The sequence below is a fragment of the Hippocampus guttulatus genome, chromosome 2, assembly GCF_054856545.1.
Source record: "Hippocampus guttulatus isolate MCC_2025c chromosome 2, RoL_Hgut_1.0, whole genome shotgun sequence".
NCBI lineage: Eukaryota > Metazoa > Chordata > Actinopteri > Syngnathiformes > Syngnathidae > Hippocampus > Hippocampus guttulatus.
In genome coordinates, this window is record NC_141262.1 from 22,756,231 (window position 1) to 22,772,028 (window position 15,798).

Consider the following 15,798-nt stretch of genomic DNA (forward strand, 5'->3'; position numbering starts at 1 on the left):
GGTGAGATGATACAATCCTAAATGGTCACATCTGGCTCTTCATTCGTAGTACTGTACTTGTAGCGTGCAGTTTTGTCTGAATAGTAAAAAAAAAATAATCATCAAAAAATAATAATGTAGTTGTCCCCTTTGTCATTCTCCTCATGCAAAGACATACAGTCGTGGAAAAAACATCAGTCATGAGGCACAATTATTCGACGAGCAGGCTGAATTGTCTTACTTGTGAGGACCAAGAGTGTACTAGTACATGAATGGGGAATAAACGCTCAAGTGGTTTTGTACATACACACTACACGCAGAGTGGGTGGCGGTTTGAAGCACATACGCTTGCCTGCCTCTGTGTGTGTGTGTGCTTGCGTGTACGTGGGTGTATGCATGTGTGTGCATGTGTGTGCGTGTGTTTGTACTTCCAAATATAACACGCCAGATGAGGGGCAGTGAGGCAGGGCGAGGTTGGCGCAGGGGGATATAAATGGATACTAATTGTATGGCTCAGTCAGATTAAAAAGCAGAGGATTTAACAAAAACGCACGCGCCCGTGTGAGTGCACGCACACCCATGCGCGCACACTAACACGCACGCACACACGAGCACACGCTCTTCCTGTGAGCGCGTGAAAATGGCCCCTGCTCGTCACTCTCAATGCGTCATCGAGCGCTCCAAAATGACACGTGTGGTTGTGCATGACAATTTTACGCCTCTCATTTGACAGCCAAATCCAACCAAAATGACTTTTTCCTTGTATTATTCCTTTAATCCTTCCCAAAATTCAACCCCGCCTGTCCCCCCCCCCCCCCCAGACCCCACCTCCCTGCACTGCTGTATGGATTTTGCACATTTGTCAGAGCTTAAAAAGCCAAACGACTCTAAAGAGGAAAGCAGGAAATCAAAAGAAGTTGAAGCTCAACCGGCGAGAAGGTGCAAGCTGATGAAGAGGAGGACGAGAAGCAAAACACAACAGCTATGAACTATGAATTCTGATAGACCTGCTTGATGGGGGCGGCTCACTGGCTCCGGGGTCACACGCACCAACCCTCGTATCACATTAGTTCTACGACTTGAGAAGGACTGCCTGAAAGACAAGTGTCATTGAATAAATTCTCGTCCAGTATATGCCGTCTACTGTCAGTTAACTTGGTCTCAGTCGCCGTTTGCTCATTTAAGAACGCGGCAAAAATACCTGCCGAGTGGCGCACAAGCATCACCGAAAGTTACATCAATTGTTTGACTGCATTAATTGGCTCAAATGTTTTGTAAGTTAAGGGTATCATCATATTTGTCCAGGTCTGGTTCATGATTTTTTTAATGAATCTGCTGAACCACAATTCAAAATTAATGCCTGATTTTCATTGGTTGATTTTTGTTATGGTCTGATTATAATTATTATCATTTTTTCCTTAAAAGAGGGGTACCAAAAATTTTCTCCGTTCGTAATTAACGTTTGTGGAATTTAGGCTGAAGATGGATCATTCCAGAACACGATATCGTCCTCAGGCGCTAAGCTGTCGCCATCTTCTGGTCAATACGAGTAATGCTGTTGGTGACAACTTCCGGGAATCGAAAACAAAAAGACGAGCCGTTTTTGTCTCTGTCTCTATTTTCGTTTTAGAAATAAAAGTTTTAAATCGATGTTGTTCGACTTTTCCTTTCCAGACAAATAAAACGAGTAAAATCAATTGTTTAATTTCACACTTGATGTGTGAAATGGAAATCCATACACACAACTATTTGGATACAAACACAACCCAAAAACAAAATCACTTGTATCTAAACTCTCCTCTTTATTGTCATCAGAGCCTGCTCTCAAATATCGCGGGGTCTTCGCTTTGGCCAGACGGAGATCCGTCCACTGGCTCCGGAACTAATAAAAAAAAAAAAAAAGCAATGTCAAAAAAATTGCAAAATATGACCCGTCAAGAAATCAAGTCCAGAGGCAATTTCTGAAGAAAGAACTGACATTGGATTCAAACAAATACTTTAAATCAGTCCAGAAATGTGAAAGGACAACGTATTCAATATGTGAAGGTGTCTCTAATTTGGAAATTGGGATGTGACAAAGTGGAATTTTTGTTGGGAAATGACAAATAGATCATGAGATGTTTTGAATGAGCTAAAGATTTTCAAGCAGTCAAGAAACATAAAAGATACAATAAATACGTCAAATGGCTTAACTAATTTTGTAAAGGAAAATTCAGCACAGTAAATAAATTGTGCTCTGACCTTTGACCTGCCGGCTCAGGAGACGTGGCCCTGCCAAGCCGATGCCCAGCGCTCCGATGGGCGCGGTGATTAAGATGGCCAAGACGGCTAATGTTAGCACGTCTAAACCGAACTTCACCAAGGTCTCGTCACCCACGTCCCTCGCCGTGTCTAACGCCGTGGAGCCGATGGCCGCCTGTCACACGTTTAGTTTTCCATTGTGGCCTCAGAAAATAGGCCACTCCCAACCATTACCAAGATCTGTTGGGCTTTGACCTCCAGCTAAGAGATCGAGTGACGTACCTGCACCGTGGCCTTGGGCAGCCAAGCGATGGCGATGAAGAATTTCTCCTTTAGCACAAAGCCCGCGCCGTGTACCACCGCAAAGGTGGTGGCCAGTCGCACCACCAGACCGATGGCGATCACGGCCACACCCAAACCTGTACGAGACCGCAGATGACTCATCGCAACCTGATGGGTCGCCACCCCCTGTCGTGCCGCGGCGTGCTTCTCACCCACAGTGCTGAGGCTCAGTGTCGTTATTACGATCTCTGCTCCAATCAGGCCGAAGAGGAGGGGCTGGAACACGTCCCAGCACCTCCCCAATATGGCCGCCACCCCCATCTGCAGCAAGATGGAGCAGCAAACCATAATTGCCATCCAGAAGCTATCCCATGGGATTCATCGGTAGTCGTCTAATTGAGGTACGGCGTCTATTCGAGCACACGTTTTTGTCCCTCAACCATGATTACCTTGTCAGTGCGCCAACCCAGCGCGGCCAGGAAAGCCAGAACCAAGGTGCACAGGCCGCCAGCCCCGGAAGCGCCCACCACTTGAGTGAAGAAGACGGCGAAGATGGAGAACGCCAACAGGAGGAAGCTCCTAGTCGCCACCACGTCCTCCTGCATCAGCACCGCCTTCAGCCCGATATCAAGGTCGCGGACTAAACATAAAAGGGTTTTCCACACGAACCTGATCCGCGCCGGGGAAGAAACATAAGAAGACGCCCACAAGGATGCCGCCCAAAACTCCGCCCGCCACTTCCAGGAGACCCTTCAGGACGCTCATCCACGTGGAACCTAAGCACACCCGCACACATGCACACACTTGGATAGGGAGCCGTTACGTCTCGGACAAGCCGAGTTTAGTTTGGATCCTAAAGCGTAGACGTAAACAAGGTCTCCGTAGCAAAATATGCTTTAATGCAAAAATCGCACCGATAAAAGAGGGAACATAAACAGCTGGTCAAAACAAGGACCAGAGGGCACATAAACGAATAACAAAAAGCGCTTGCACAAAAGGCAAGGGAGAAAAATAAAGACCGCGAATACCAACAAAAAACAACGTATCAAAAATACACGCAAGAAAGTCCAATCACAAAACCAAATCCGTACTTACTAACCATGGGTACCGAGAATACAAGAAGCGAAACACGACGAGGTCTAAAGCCAAACAGTCTATGAGCAGCGAAACAGCAATGCAATAAACAATCCTCCGACAACCGGTGCACAGCAGAGGAGTCCCTAAATAGAGAGTCTACTGAATCATTGATTGGCAGCAGGTGTGCACAAAAGTCCGCTCATGCCACCTGCTGGCCAGACCGAAAACAGAACCGTGACAGGTGCAGAACTCAACCCGGCCCAAAGCGAACCAGAAGCCGAACCTGTGGAGAAGGTCACGCCCAGACAGGTGGAGAATCCCGTGATGGCCAAAATGTCATCAAAGCTGCCGGCTGCCATCAGGAGTGTCGGGATGCCCTGCGGAAGCCCCAAACATCTTCGGTCGAAGCCAAGAGGAACTTCAGGAGTAGCCTGGCACAACTTCAGTCGTATCGCAGGCCAAGCCGAGGAAAGCAGCAGTTTACCTTCTCGGTTCCGTAACCTTCCTTCTGCAGCAGTAACATGGATGGAACCACCACGGCCGGTGACACCGCTGCCAGGACAAACCTGCGCACGCGTGAGCACGGGTCACTTGCTGGCCCGCAACCGTGCAACTCCATCGGCACGCAACACGTACCCCAGTAGGAAGCCCCACGCCCACGGCAGAGCCAACAGGAAGTGAGAAACCACGGCAACCACGCAGGCCTCCACCACACACGGCCCGACCGCCACGCGCAGGCACACGGCCTTCAGGCGGCGCAGCGCCTGCAAGAACATCCCCGTCACCTCGTGTGCGTGCTTCCGTGCGCTCGTGTGTGTGCGGTACCGAGGGGTCCAGCCCCAGGCCAGCTCGGGCCAGAATGATGGACAGCGCCACACTCCTCAAAGCTGCGGACCAAGCGGCGTCCACGTAGACGGCATCCGTCACATAGGGAACATTCCTCAGGACCAAGCCGGCCAGCAGCATGCCTGTGCAAACACATACAAAGCATCAGGTGTGTGTGTGTGTGTGTGTGTGTGTGTGTGTGTGTGTGTGTGTGTGTGTGTGTGTGTGTGTGTGTGTGTGTGTGCGTGTGTGTGTGTGTGTGATGTGGACTTATGTCAGGTCATACCAAGCAGTGGTGGAATGGGGGGCAGTCCAGGAAACTGGACCATCCCGAGTAGTCGCCCCCCCAAAACTGCGCTGATGAAGATGATGACCACACCGAACACTCTCCCTCGCGGCAAACACTCATTTCCTGTTACTGACCACGCCGCGCCAAAGAGCAACGCCAACATACATGCTGCGGAAGCATGTGCGCACACACGCACGCGCACAAAAACAAACCGGCACGGAGAAACATACACAGACACTCATAGAGACAGATAGACACAAACATACACGTACACAAAGGGGAAAATAGAAACACACACACAGGTGGACACATTGACACACATTCACCGACGCACGCATACGGACACACGGACAGAGAGAAACACGTGTATACACAAACACACACACACACACTCACACACACAATCAACAACCATGCACGCGTGTAGAGACACAGAGATAGACATTCGAAAAGACACACATGAACACACAGACACACACATCAGCGGAGGGCCCAAACATGTATTGACAAATCGGATTGGCTGGTTGGCACCTTTCGTGACGATCAGGTTGATGAGTCCACGCGGTCGAGGACATCTGCTTCTCAGGCGGCTGAAGGACGAGGCGCAGCAGGAACACATCTGCACAAACATAGAAAGACATAATCATTGTGTGTGTGTGCATGTGTGTGTGTGTGTGTGTGTGTGTGGATGCGCGCGCGACGGACCTCACCATGTCATCCAGCTCGTCCGTCGTGGCCACGACCGCAGCGATCTCTTTGAACCGTCCTGACCTTTACTACCACAATGCACTGTAACCGGTGTGACTTTAACACACGCACACACACGCAATCAAGTCTTGCACTTTGACCCAACTTGCATGTGCAAGTGTGTGTTTTGTAAATTCCTTCCTTGTTGTCACTCCATCCATCTTTCTCTTTTGTGTGAGTCCGTAAACACTCCGTGAAACGCAAACACACAAACGCGCTCATACACAAAAAGAAAAAAAAACATGCGCGCGCACACACACACACACACACACACTCAAAAGAAAATCTGACACACAAACATGCACAGACACACACATTCACCTAATGTACATGCAGACAGACATACACACATTCATACACCAAACACACGTACAGTCAGAAACAAAAAGAGTTTGAGCAGGTGTGTGTAGCTTTATTATTGAACACAAAAAACATTTCACTTCCCTTACATGGCTCCTCACAATACAAAAGCAGGAAGTGACATCATAGGAGGATTCCCCCCCCCCCACGATACACACACATGATGTACAAAAAAGTGTAGAAAAATACTCTTGATAAAAGCAAATCTTCCAGACAACAGCTAACCATTAGCGACCAGGAATGTGAACGTGAAGGAATGAACAAACATCAACAAGTCACAGAATTTCTGCCTGTCGCCATAAGCGTGTTAGCTTCCTCTTTTAGCCTACGCTAGAAAAGTTGAGCTAGCAACAACACCGACGGAACACAGGAATAATCACAAAACTTCACACGCTGTTAACCTCTACTCAACAAAAAAAGCTTTTTGAGCATTTATTCCATATCCTTGATATCCAAATGAAAATCCAAGTACTAGTACACCTTAAGATGGATATAAAAGATATAGAATAAACTGTGCTAGTAGGCCAAACGAGGCACTAGTAGTGAAAAAAATTCATCACTGGTTATGAGACAGTGATTCTGCTAATGTGCCCTAGCTAATACAATGACCTCAACCTGGATATCCTGTAAGTGGCTAACGCGTTAGCTAGACTCTGTCATGTTAATATTACAGCAGCTAACATCTGAAGGCTAACGGTGTCAAATGAGTGCGTGCGGCGCCGCGTCACACCCCCTCAAGAACAGGAAGCCTGCACGTCAGTCAGGCAGGTACGTGCGCATGAAGATCTGCTGGCGGATCCACGGCGTGAAGTGGCTGACGTTGCTGTACACGCCGGGTCCCAGGACTTTGCTGAAGCACACGCTGCCCCATGACGTCAGGCCAAAGAGCGTCCAACGGCCACCCGACAACTCTTCGCACACCAGCGGACCGCCACTGTCGCCCTGGGAACGGGAGCAACACATCACGCTCGACACAGGCCGCAAGAGGGTGGAGGTCATAGGGGCTAGGGCCTAGGAAATAGGATTTGGATGCTACAATTTACAGATTTGACTTAGAACTTGGAATTCGGAAGGTAGAGTTTTAAAGATAGACCTTGAAGCTACAACCTAAAATCTACCTCCTGGATACCTTCAAAGATACACTCTGTAAGCTACACCCTTGTGGCTTGACTTAGAAGCTAGAAACTAGAGGCTAGAAGCTAGGACTTGGAAGGACGACCTTGAAAACTGTAACCAAAATGCGAGAGCCAGGAAGCTAGACTCGTAGGCTAGAACTAGTAAGGGGGACCAAAGGTCTTGAGCCTAGCACTTAGAAGGTAGAGCCTAGTCTCTAGCTCTTGGGAGCAAGTACTCGAAAGGTAGAACTTAGAATGTCAGTCCTAAACATGAGAACCAACAACCCTATGAACTTGTCAGAAGCAAGACTTTAGATTTTGATTCCAAAAGCGCCTTTCAAGGGACCCAAGACCATAAGAACTTCTAAGAGAAGCTAGAACATCAACACTTTTTAAAATCATCAGAAGCTACAATTTACAAGCAACCGACTAGAAGCTAGGACTGTGGCTAAAATTTGAAGGCGCGTGGAGGTTACCATGCAGGAGTCGACGGTCCCGGCCTCGTAACCGGCACAAAGCATCCTGGCAGTTATGGTCTTCATGTCAAAGTAGGACTGGCACTGGGACATGGAGATGATCCGTACCTGGCCCTCCTGCAGCTTGAATGGCACTGCGGAGGTGGCAGGGCGTGTCACACACAGGAAATGGGCCGCAAAACGGAGCCGAGTAGCTAAAACGTCTCAACTCGAACTCGAACGCTCCAACTTAAGGCTTAAGCTTGACCTTAATAACTAGACAAGAAAGTGAGACCCTAAAAGCTCGAACCTACTGGTCAGACCTTGATAGCTAGACTCGCAAGCTAGGACCTACTTTGTAAAAGCGACAGCCCAGAAGCTACGACTCAGAATGTAGAGTCGGGAAATGGGTGATCGGACTTACTCCTGTTGCCCATGTGACCCCATCCAGTGATGTAGCAATAGGAGTCCGGAGTGGGAATCCGATTGGGTCCGGGCAGACACACGGGCCTCACCCATTCCGTCTCCTCCACCTGGGGGGGGATGATATCCCACAATTCCTCAGCAGCTCCAAAAATATTCCCCTCACCCGGCGCTGGGATGGCTCACCTCAGAGTCCAATTCCACCACACTGATGTCGTAGTCCACCACGGCACGGTTGTAGCGTGGGTGTACAGTGATGGCCCGCACGGCACGCCTCTGGCTGTGAACGCCGGGATGGTCCAAGTTGTTGAGACCCAGGAGAACGTTCCACAGGTGGGCCTTATCTCTCCTACGCAGGTAAATTAGATCTTGGAAGGTCAAATTTTTAAGGTAGAGCCCATCATTACGAAGAAGCTAGAAGCTTGAAGCCCAAGTTAGTCGTAGATAGGCTCACCCCTCGAAGCAATGCGCCACCGTCAAGGCCCACTTGGTGCCGATGAGGACGCAGCCGCACACGTGACCGCTCTGACCGCTCTGCAGAGAGCACTGCCACGGCCACGCCCCCCGTCGCGCCACGCGGCCTCCCAAAATCCTCTTCCGCCTTGAGAGATGCGCGCCAACCGCCGGGCGCAGGCCGCATTCTGGCCGAGAGACAGGAAACAGGAAGTCGACTCGGCCCACGCCAGTCCGAGGAGACCGGTCAGAGGGATTGATGAATCTTACCGTCTCTGAGGCAGTCGAAAGCCACTCGCTTGCCGGAATGACACGAGTGACTGACACGTACGTACACACACACAAGCAGAGATCCATAAAACAAAGTTACACACACGCAAACACACACGCAGTCAGAGGTCAGACATGGAGTCTAATGTTAGCATTAGCACATTTCCAGCCTCCTCAACCCCCACAAAAAAATTCGACCTCTCTTTCAAACACACATACGGACACACACACCTCCTCTTCTCGAGGCGTGCCTGTAGAGCCAAGCCTTTGCGCTCCTCCCACTCGGGATGAACATGTAACCAGCGACGGCGGCCCGGAGGACTTCCCTGCTCGGGTACCATGGAAACGGAGGCAGGAACCCTGCGGGACACGCTGCCTGTGATGGATCGGCCGCATCACCTGGGTGTGCATGTGTGCATCTGTGTGTGTGTGTGTGTGTGTGTGTGTGCTACTGACCTTACCCTAGTCCCAGCTGGTCACAGGTCACTTTGCTGAGCTGGTGGTTCCACTCGTCGGCACACACGTGATAGCGGTCCGCCGTCCTCAACACTGTCAGAATGGAACCTGACGACTGGCTCAGAGACACTCCACACCACAACACAACGCTTCATTCATCTCACTATTTGTGTGTGTATGTGTGTGTGTGTGTGTGTGTGTGTGTGTGTGTGTGCGTGCGTGTGTGCATGCCTTACCACAGTCCCACTCGTCGGAGGCATCGCTGCAGTGTTTCTTTCCATCACACCACAAGGTCCTGTGCACGCACTCGTGGTTGTTGCATGCCAACTCATTATCTCCACACGCCGCTACCGCCCCAATACATACAAACATACACACACACTGGGTTAAGTCAAAGCAGGAGCATTTGCAAGCTAGTGCGAGAATATAAAGGCTAGAGTATTATGAGAAGGACTTGGAATCTACGAATTTGAAACTCTGTTTTGTCAACTACTACAGAGAAGCTAAGAATTTGAAACCATGACTTGGAAGCTCGAACTTCAGAAAGAAGAAAGAAGTCAGTATGCAGTAGCTAGCCTTAAATGCTAGAAACTTGTCTTAAAAAACACAGAATAAAAGGTCGAACATATTGCTCGATATAAAGGCTACTACTTAAAAGCTAGTGCCAGATTATCCTCACGAGAGACGCGGGTGTGCTGGAGCCTATCCCAGGTGACTTCAGGCAGTAGGCGGAGTACACCCGAAACAGGCTGCCAGCCAATCGCTGGGCACACAAAAGCGAACAACCATTCGCACTCACACCTATGGACAATTTTGAGTATTCCATTAACCTGCTATGCATGTTTTTCGAATGTGGGAGGAAACCGCAATACCCGGAGAAAACCCACAGAGGCACAGGGAGAACATGCAAACTCCACACGAGAAAGGCCAAAGCCGGAATGGAACCCTGCACCACTGCACTGTGAGGCGGACGTGCTAACCAGTCATCCGCAAAAGCAAGAGCATCGCCAGAATGTAGAAACTAGCTATCACCAGGAAATTAGCACTGAGAAGCTAAAATTGAAAAGCTAGAATCTAGAAACTAGAACTTGGAAGCTACAATTTTAAAAGTCAGAAGTCCGGATCTCGAAGCTCAATTTAAAAAACCTTAACTTGGAAGCCAGACTTAGGAGCTAAAACCAGAGTCAAGAAAGTACAACAGAGAGGCTAGAATGCTGACACTGGTGGGTAACGACTCACAGCAGTTGACCTCGTCAGCCAGCAGGGGGCAGTCTGGGAAGCCATCGCAGATCATGCTGGTCTTGATGCAGACGCCGCTGCCGGGACATTCCCACAGAGCTCGTTCGGTGCAGCCTGCCACATACGCGCAAAGACATGTGAGCGCAGCCGTCTCCACTTTTGTGTCACAAACGCTCGACGGCGGTCGCACCGCAGTGGTCTTCATCGCTGCGGTCGTCGCAGTCGGCGAGGCCGTCGCAACGCTTGCTGGCCAGGACGCAGCGTCCGGAGCGACACTTGAAGTGGCTCGGGGAGCACTCTGTTGACACAGGAAACACGGACAGGAAGTTAGCAAAAAGCGAGTCCAGTGCCGTTGCGTACACGCACGCACCGTCCACGCCAGCCTCGGGCAGAAGGCACGTCAAGTTTCCGCCCTCTTCGGGAAACTGAGCGCAGTCCGAGTCGTCGGGCCACTGCAAGCCCACGATTCCGAGCACCGACTCGCACTTCTCCTTGGCCGTGCGACACAGAGACCTGCGAAAGGGGAGTCGCTCCCATCACACACCGGTAACAATGGTTTGCTCATCCAGTCACTCGTTCATCCTGTCCCGTCTTGTCCTATTTGCAACTTGTTGCTTCTGTGTTTCACATAGTGCAGCGTTGCTTCGCTCACTATTGTCGTTCTGCCTTATTTGAGGAAGGATATCCAATGACTCCACGAGCAAGGAACGGACAGGTTGGACGCACACTCACCTGCAGGGTGGCACGGTGCTCAGGCTGAGTGGATCGCACTTGGGTACGAGCAGCGTGCAGGCGTAGAACATGAGGTACTGGTAGCACCCCGTCTGGACCAGCGCCGGGAAGAGCGACGACTCCCACGACACCGAGCTCTCCCGCTGCGACACGTGACCCAGGAAGTTGGGGAAGCGCGTGTAGTTGTAAGGCAGGTTCATGCACAGCTCCAAGCTGATTGGCTCACAGCCGGCTGACACGCCCACAGGAGGAGGGGGAGGGGGGGTCAAAAGAATTGCAAAGACAGTTTGGGAACTGGAATAAAAATAGGAACCTTGACTATCGATCCATTTGTCAAAGGCTTACTGCAGTTGTGGTGTCGCGAGTCACAGGACGTGGACGTGCATCCCGGTTGAGTAGGGGGGCACGCAGTGTGAGCTGCAACACACACACACACACACACACACACACACACACACACACACACATGCACAGACAGTCAGACACAGACACATGCACACACAAAGGCAGGCTGTTGCCAGGTGGATGTCTCACGCTGCTCGCGCATGCAAAGTTCTTCGTCGCTGCCGTCCTTGCAGTCGTCCTCGCCATCACAGCGGAACGCCGGAGGAATACACTGCCCATTACGGCATTCCCAAAGACCCTGGCTCCGACATGCTGCGCGCCCACATACACACACGCACACACACACACACACACACACACACACACACACACACACACACACACACACACACACAGGTGAGTCCTTCCTGTGATTTGAGCGGCGGGGTCATCGTCACCATGGCAACTCACAGCAGTTGAGCTCATCACTCTTGTCGACACAATCGTGGTCACCGTCACAAAGCCAATCCCTTGACACGCAGCGGCCGTCACCACAGCGATGCTCTCGCGTCGCGTCGCACACTTCCAGACAACAGTCGGTTAGCCTAGCCTAGACTAGCCTAGCCTTGCCTAGCGGCGAGGTTCTCAAACTTTTCCGCCCAATATGGAGAGAAATGTTTCAAAGACCATCTCAAAATCCTAACGTATAAACCGCAAATAATTCTTTCAATGACAATACAGAATTACTGTATATTTTGCAAACTGTCTCTGGCTGAGGGCCATTTGAGAAGTACAATTTCATGTCTGTGCTCTCACCACAGTTGAGCTCATCGCTGAGGTCTCCGCAGTCGTCGTAGCCGTCGCACAGCAGAAGCGGCGGCAGACAGCGGCCCGTCTGGCAGCGGAACTGCGCATCTGAACACACTGAATGATGATGTCATCAATTGTAATGACGTCACGGCATCACGATGACGACCTTTCAAACGTGCATGCGTGCGTTCTCACCGCAGTGCGCCTCATCGCTCCAGTCGTCGCAGTCGTTTTGGCCATTGCACACCAGCTTCTGAGGGACACAAATCCCCGTGGCACACAGAAAGTTTTCCTTCCCGCCGCACGCAGCTGTTGGCCAATCAGAGAGTAGCGCATGACACCACCAAACAGGCTGGGACAATGTCCCTTTCTTATATCAACAGAAAGCACCACTTGGCATCTCCAAAAATGTTATAACAATGTCCTGTCCTTTTCCATCCCGCCCTGCTCTGTCCGAGCCACTCCTTTAACTGTCCCGTCTCAGTCCATCCTGTTCTATTTTCTACTTGTTTTGTCTCTTTCTTATGTGGTCGGCCAATCAGAGAGCACCGCTTGACTTAACCAAAATGAGAGAGAGAAGAATGTCGTGTCCTTTATTGCCCTTGACTGTCCTGTCCTACTAGTCCCATCCTGGCCTATTTGCGGCCCTGTTTTACAGGGCAGCGTATGACATCACCAAATGTGCCAGACTCGTCAAAAGGCATGACACTCACATGGTTTGCCCACAGCTTGTCGGGGTGTGTAGCAGGCCGGGGGCACTCCGGACGATGAGGTGGCCTGGCTGAACTGCGAGCAACGCAGGAAGTCGGGCCAGGAGGCGTTGAACATCTGCAGGACGGGCTCGCAACCTTCCCTGGCTGCCTCGCAGAAGGACGCACACGGCAACACCACCCACCTGCAGGCAAGCGGGTGAGCGAAGATTCTTGGATGTGGCGAGCGGAGCGCCACGCGACTACCTGTGCTGAGTGGCGTCGTCGTGGAAACACTGCGGCAGGGCCAGAGAGCAGCCGAACAGCATGATGTGCTTGTAGCAGGACAGTCTGCTCAAGTAGCTGAAGAACCTACAACACACGCCACGTCACTTCCCCAACGCACGTTTCCCATCGCTGCCACACTCGCCGAGCTCCGCCCATCATTACCTTAGCAACATGTCCACCTCAGAGCTCTTCACCACAGCAGCGGCAGAGGACAGCCATGTTTGGTTGTATGGCAACATGTGACATTGAGGCTCCACCAGTGGCTGGCAACCACCTGCACATATTTTGGATAAAAAAAAAAAAAATCACACAGCATTGTACTTTGAAAAAACATATTACAATAAGAATGTGGAGAATGAAACAATTTGTGAATCATGATATCAGTTTTTAATTCACAGAGCATTATAATATAACCAATGGAGAGACAAAGAAAACAAAGCTGTAGTTATTTTTGTCTTTCTTCCCAGAGGATAAAGAATATGTATGTCTGTGAGACATACTTACACGTGTCTATATGTTTTGCTGCACCATCGGTACTTCAATATCTACTCTCTCTCACACACACACACACACACAATTACCTGTGTCCGATGCAGAGGTGGCGCCAGTCAGCCAGGTAGAGCTCAGCGAGGGGACAGACGTCAGAAACTCGGTGGCTGTCGTGATTGGTGGAGTGGGCGGGGCCTGAGATGCATCCATCGGGAGGGAGGGGATTGTCCTGTTCCCACAGTAACCGTGTTCCCTGTTAGCTATCAGCTCTGGAGAAGGAAGGGGGCTGGAGTGTGAGACATGGCTGCCAATCATACCTGAGGAAAAAAAAATGTTTCACAACTTCTGTGTGCGTGCATGTGTGTGTGTGTGTGTGTGTGCGTGTGTGTGTGTGTGTGTGGTTGCGCGTGCGCGGCCAAGGAGCTTTTTGATTGGTTCACTTAAAATACACAAGCATGCTCGTATGAGTCGTATGAATAGTGTCGGAGAGATCAGGTTACCATGGCGACCCCGGTTACATGTCTCGCTCACTCACAGACTCAACTGTCGGCTAATAATAACAATCATTCGGGAAGGTTGGGGCGTGGGGGGGGGGGCCTCCACCACAAGTGCCAGCCGGGGTTAGTTTGCAACACTAAAGCGGGAGTGTTTGTGTGCTTGTCCCACTTTCAAGGTCGTTTCAAGGTTGGCGGTAAAAGAATCAGAAATATACGCACTCGTTGATAGCTTGGACAAAATGAAGATGCTGAAAAGGTGGCAAGATGTTTTATGGCACTCGTAAATATTTGACATTCCTCCACACTTTACATGCTCCTGAATGGCGGACACCTTGTGGTTGTCATGACAACACCTCACACACACTCTTTGTGTCAAACCAACATTTCAGAAGGACAGCCAGATGTGTGTGTATGTGTGTGTGTGTGTGTGAGAGAGAGAGAGAGAGAGAGAGAGAGAGAGAGAGAGAGAGAGAATACCAGTGAGAGCGAGCACAAGCATCACACCGACCACCAGGCCGGCGACAGGAAATAGGACGTAAATGAGTCGGAGGCGGCTGGACGTCTGTAACTTGTGAGGACATGCGTCCTCGCCCATCCCGCTTTCAGTTACTCCACCGGTAGCCTGATGGTGCACAAAGCAGCAGCATAGGTTGTTTGGACAGCAACACAATATTATAACGACAACAGCGCCGAGCATTTATCATCCTGTGAAACCGAAACTGAGCACTAGTGGAAAATGTAAAGAAATGTCTACATTATGAAGTTAAAATGCATGTACTGTATGTAAAATCGATGATTTTTTAATGAAATCATTTATTTACATTTTGGTGTTTAAAATTTATGTAACTAGCAAAGTATTTCAAACAACAACAAAGATAAAGTCTTTTTTATTGTATTATTTCTCATTTATTTCATGAACTAGGCTCATTCTCATTTTTGAATTTGTCTTTTTACAAAATTGATCTTTTTACAAAAAACAATTATTTAATGAAATAATACAGTATGAAGAAACGTTTAATCTCAATTTTATTTTTACGTAATAATGAACAAGCTAAACAATTGTTTGATCAAAGTAATAAATGTTATGTGTGCAATAAACACTTTGCAATTTTTTAATGAAATGTCTAGAATACAAGGTTTATTTTAGAAATGAACTGATTATGTAATCAAATGCTTTTTAAATGTTTGAAATTGTTTTATTTACGATTATGTTACTTGCAAAATATCAATCTATATGATCAAATAAATACCTGTATAATGACATCTGTGAAATTTCAGATAAATGAAATCAAAAGTTAACCAAAAAAAAAGAATAAATCCATTTCAAAAACTATATTTTAAGAAAACCGGTTCAATAGAGAGGATCCTTGACGAAAGTAACGATCGGTGCTAACGGGCCTGACGATGCTCACCGATTCCCAAAACGATGACGTGCTTACGAAGGGCGGACCAAGACGAGTCTTAAAAGTCACGTGAGGCAATTAGCGCGAGGCAGAAGCTGATCCAGCTGGGCTTTCTGCTTCCGGTTTATTCCTTCCGTTGCTGAAAGGTACGTGGGCGCCTGCGCGCTCGAACACAAACTCACCGTATCCGTTTCCGCGCTGAAGGTGACTCGCGGCCACGAGAACATGACCTTCCTCTGCCGCCTCGCAGCAACCGACGCGCCAAATGAAGTCTGCGCGGCCGCCGCCGGACCAGCAGCTGCTAGGCCCGCCCACTCCTCCTCCTCCTCTCGCCACGTGACCGCGCCTGGACGTG

General features: G+C 49.6%; 2 protein-coding genes across 5 annotated transcripts; both read right to left on the reverse strand.

Moving 5' to 3' along the window:
* Positions 1–1,693: 1,693 nt before the first annotated feature.
* LOC147208994 (sodium/hydrogen exchanger 9B2) lies at positions 1,694–5,397 on the reverse strand. Its single transcript, XM_086106012.1, has 12 exons — positions 5,225–5,397; positions 4,691–4,861; positions 4,405–4,547; positions 4,216–4,343; positions 4,064–4,145; positions 3,863–3,956; positions 3,172–3,278; positions 2,952–3,101; positions 2,715–2,823; positions 2,503–2,639; positions 2,221–2,395; positions 1,694–1,861 (listed from the first exon to the last, which is right to left on the reverse strand). The coding sequence occupies exons 1-12, from the start codon at positions 5,322–5,324 to the stop codon at positions 1,791–1,793; spliced, it is 1,467 nt and encodes a 488-aa protein (XP_085962138.1). The 5' UTR covers positions 5,325–5,397; the 3' UTR covers positions 1,694–1,790.
* A 434-nt stretch (positions 5,398–5,831) lies between these two features.
* Positions 5,832–15,755, reverse strand: corin (corin, serine peptidase). 4 transcript variants are annotated; one of them, XM_086103570.1, is made up of 24 exons: positions 15,626–15,755; positions 14,518–14,662; positions 13,636–13,860; positions 13,217–13,328; positions 13,034–13,138; positions 12,791–12,972; positions 12,273–12,386; positions 12,084–12,191; positions 11,739–11,849; positions 11,478–11,600; positions 11,289–11,360; positions 10,944–11,175; positions 10,582–10,724; positions 10,402–10,509; positions 10,212–10,325; positions 9,209–9,319; positions 8,978–9,101; positions 8,748–8,876; positions 8,517–8,566; positions 8,248–8,434; positions 7,980–8,142; positions 7,795–7,903; positions 7,392–7,525; positions 5,832–6,742 (listed from the first exon to the last, which is right to left on the reverse strand). In XM_086103570.1, exons 1-24 carry the CDS (start codon positions 15,668–15,670, stop codon positions 6,557–6,559), a joined length of 3,132 nt encoding a protein of 1,043 aa, XP_085959696.1. In that variant the 5' UTR covers positions 15,671–15,755; the 3' UTR covers positions 5,832–6,556. The 4 variants fall into 4 exon arrangements, with proteins under 4 accessions (XP_085959696.1, XP_085959706.1, XP_085959688.1 ...); XM_086103580.1 differs by lacking the exon at positions 15,626–15,755 and adding an exon at positions 15,291–15,595; XM_086103562.1 differs by lacking the exon at positions 15,626–15,755 and having other exon boundaries at positions 14,518–14,752.
* Positions 15,756–15,798: the final 43 nt, after the last annotated feature.